General features: G+C 32.7%; 1 protein-coding gene across 1 annotated transcript; it reads left to right on the top strand.

Annotated features, from left to right (window-relative positions):
* The first annotated feature begins 480 nt into the window (after nucleotides 1–480).
* LOC124924825 (secreted RxLR effector protein 161-like) lies at nucleotides 481–936 on the top strand. Its single transcript, XM_047464815.1, has one exon. It carries the CDS (start codon nucleotides 481–483, stop codon nucleotides 934–936), a length of 456 nt encoding a protein of 151 aa, XP_047320771.1.
* Nucleotides 937–3,631: the final 2,695 nt, after the last annotated feature.

The following is a 3,631-nucleotide window of genomic DNA, read 5'->3' as shown; positions in this document are numbered from 1 at the left end:
CTCAACGTAAAAAATGTTTTCCTAAATGAAGACCTTGAAGAAGAAGTCTACATGGACATGCCTCCTAGTATTAGTGTTTCACCTAACGAAGTTTGTCGCCTCCATAAATCTCTTTATGGTCTCAAACAATCACCAAGGGCATGGTTCGAAAAATTCTCAATCTCCATCATCGAGAATGGCTTCTCTCAATGCCAAGTCGACCACACAATGTTTGTCAAGATTGCTCCAAATAAAAAGACCACAATCCTCATTGTGTACGTTGATGACATCATTATAATCGGGTACGATGAAAAAAGGAATTCAAAATTTGAAAGAGTTCATTAATAGCCGATTCGACACCAAAGATCTCGGACCCCTCAAATTTTTTCTAGGAATGGAACTTGCTCGATCAAAGAATGAGATCTCCTTATCTCAAAGGAAATACACCATAGACCCTTTAAAGGAAACCGACATGATCGGATGTAAGCCTACTAACACCCCATGGATTCAGTCCACAAACTTGGAAATAACAACGACGATACCCCAACCGACAAAGGAAGATACCAGCTACTCGTTGGGCGACACTTGTACTTATCTCACACTCGTCCCGACATTGGCTTCGTAGTGAGCGTTGTTAGCCAATTCATGAATCGTCCCTCTGAAGATCATATGAACGCAGTTTTCAGAATTCTAAGGTACCTAAAAAGTTCTCCGGGAAAAGGCCTTTTATTCACAAGTAAAGCCCACAAGTCAATTCGTGTGTTCACCGATGCCGATTGGGCTGGGGACATTACTGACAAAAAATCCACCTCTGGATATTGTTCATTTATATGGGGCAACCTCATCACATGGAGAAGCAAGAAACAATTTGTTGTCGCTTGGAGTAGTGCCGAAGCTGAGTATCGTTCTCTTGCACTTAGAATTTGTGAAGAAATTTGGATAATGTCGCATCCTTGAAGAGTTAGGATTGCCTCCAGATGGACCTATTCAAATGATGTGTGACAACCAAGTTTCAATCGGTATTGCAAAAAATCCGGTTCATCATGATAGGACCAAACACATTGAAATTGATTGCCACTTTAATTCAGATAATGTCAATAAAGGCTCTATTACACCTCTCTACTTTACATCTCTCAATCAGGTGGCCGACATACTCACCAAAGCTCTTTCCAAGCCGAATTTCGAGAAACTATGTGGCAAGTTGGGCACGTTCAATATCTACTACCTAACTTGAGGGATGTGTAGAATTATCTCTAAACAAATCAATCAATTAGTCTAATTGATTTGCTACTATAAATTGTGATAATATCATTAGAATATAAAATAATATATCTTAAGATATTATCACAATATGATAAATTATGAAAATATTATTATTATTTTATATTATTAGATTAGTTTTCTTATAAGTTCAATGTAATGTCTATATAATAGACATAACCTATGTAACCGAAATCAATTAATTCTAATAAACATCAATACAATTCTACCATCTTTAATAAGCTTAGTTTCTAGCCGAATAAGATTCTTTACAGAGTTGCATGAGCACATTCAAAATCTTTCCAAAATTTCAGCAACATATTTATTTTGACAAATAAAAATACCTCTATTATTTTTTTTTATTTCAACACTCAAAAAAATATCTCAATTCACCCATATCAGTCATTTCAAATGCCTTCATCATAAACCTTTTAAAATAAATAATTTGCAACTCATTATTGTCAATAAGTAACATATCGTCAACATACAAGTGGACTATTAAAATATAACTATTCAAATAAGATTTAATAAAAGAGTAGGCTCATAATGATACATTTCAATTCATTCTTGAATGAAGTATGACATGATGCGACTAAACCAGGCCATTGAAGTTTGTTTCAGGCCATATAAAGTTTATTTCTCAAAGCCTTGAGGGTGCTCCGTATACATATCTTCCAATAGCTCACCATGAAGGAAAGCATTATTGACATCAAGTTGAGATATATTAAAGGAACTATGAGCTATGTTATACTGTATAAGAATTGCGGTAAAAATAAGGAATATTTGGGATACACAGATATTGACTATTCTAGAATGTAGAAGACATGAAAATTCTATTGAGAATTTGCTCAAATGTTGTTCGAACTTCGAGTTATCAATTATATCATTTATGGAAAAATAAAACTTATTCGGGGAATTTCTGATACAAGTATTCAATTAGTTTGATCGCACTATATAGGTACTTCTTTACCTTACCATTCTTCATCTCCAATTCTTCAATTTGGCCAATTTGGGCTAGATTGAGATCTTTTTAATTTGGCAGCTCATAAATTCCAGTTTCCACTAAGCTCATAACTCTTTATATCTCAATAGGTTTTCCATCAATTAACTCAAATGGTCGTAGTGAACGTCATCGAAGTGAGGAATCTCATTTCTCTCGTAATTCACATTTAAATTTAATTTATATGAAATAATTATATTTCTGTTTTTCAACACATGAATATAAAATCATTTTATGTGTAAAAATAAATCATTCATCAACAACAACAAAAACAACTTCTGCAGCAATAAAATTGAATTAGTATTTCACACTCAATCACTCAGTTTGTTTATATGTTTCATTGGGCTTCTAATTCAAACTTTGGGTACTAACTAACTATGATGGACAATTTTTGACCCGATCAAAAATACGATCACCTGAACACGAAAAAACAAGTTTTTGTCAAGTATTTTTATATTTGGGTCAAAATCACGTAGATAAATATTTCTAAATTGGATCAAATGACCTGAGTTAGAGTCACCAACATGTTTATTATTATTTTTTTATTTGTGTAACATTTTGTGTTTGTCATTTCTACAAACTTACATTTTAAAAGTATTTCATATATTTCAAATTGACTCATTCCCCCCTTTTGTTCTATCTTGTAGTGGAATGTCCAAAAAAAAGTTTGAATTTTTTCCTTTTAATCATTCTTAGATCTTGTAGCGTCGTTGCTCATTGTGCAGTCGTCCACCCATACCTAGTCATCAGAGCTGCTTGTATGGTGTCACTATATAGAATCACTAAGCGGATTTGTGATTTAATTTTATTTGTGTTAATGTAATTTTAATATGAAATTATGAAGTAATTGAGTTAAATCAGGTTGGGTCAAGTTTAGTGAGGTCAATCAGGTTAGGGTCGGAATCAAGATCGGGTCTGTTACAAAGAACCGACCAGATTCATGTTAGATTTTCTTACAGGATTACTAAAGAGGTCAGGTTAACTCGAACTTTGAGCCCGATTTTAATTTACATTCAATCTAATTTTAAAAGGATTATAGTTTTTCAAACTTGTCTATTCTAGCATTCGCAAAATAATGTTAATACAATTCAATTTTTTTGAACACACAAATTAATATCACCAAATAAGCTAAATAAATACCAAAATTTGGAAAATGCCATAATCAAATATAAAAAAAAAAACAAAGTATTATGTTGATGTGAACAACACCATTTTAGAGCTAGTTGGCGGTCTTCAGTTAGATACTCCGGTCCCCTGGTTTGGGCTCTATGATTTTGATAGAGCCATTACTCAAAAATATATACCTAATTCACTTTCATATCTGCTTCATTAATTAATACAAATTAACAATTATTAATAATATATTCTATGATAAGTAATTAATGTCCCCTT

This window comes from Impatiens glandulifera, chromosome 2 (genome assembly GCF_907164915.1).
Source record: "Impatiens glandulifera chromosome 2, dImpGla2.1, whole genome shotgun sequence".
Classification (NCBI taxonomy): Eukaryota; Viridiplantae; Streptophyta; class Magnoliopsida; order Ericales; family Balsaminaceae; genus Impatiens; species Impatiens glandulifera.
This window is presented reverse-complemented; position numbering and strand designations above follow the sequence as displayed.

What these genes read in the sequence shown, in the direction of transcription:
- LOC124924825 (XM_047464815.1), top strand. Translation starts at nt 481, where the DNA reads ATGGATTCAGTCCACAAACTTGGAAATAACAACGACGATACCCCAACC.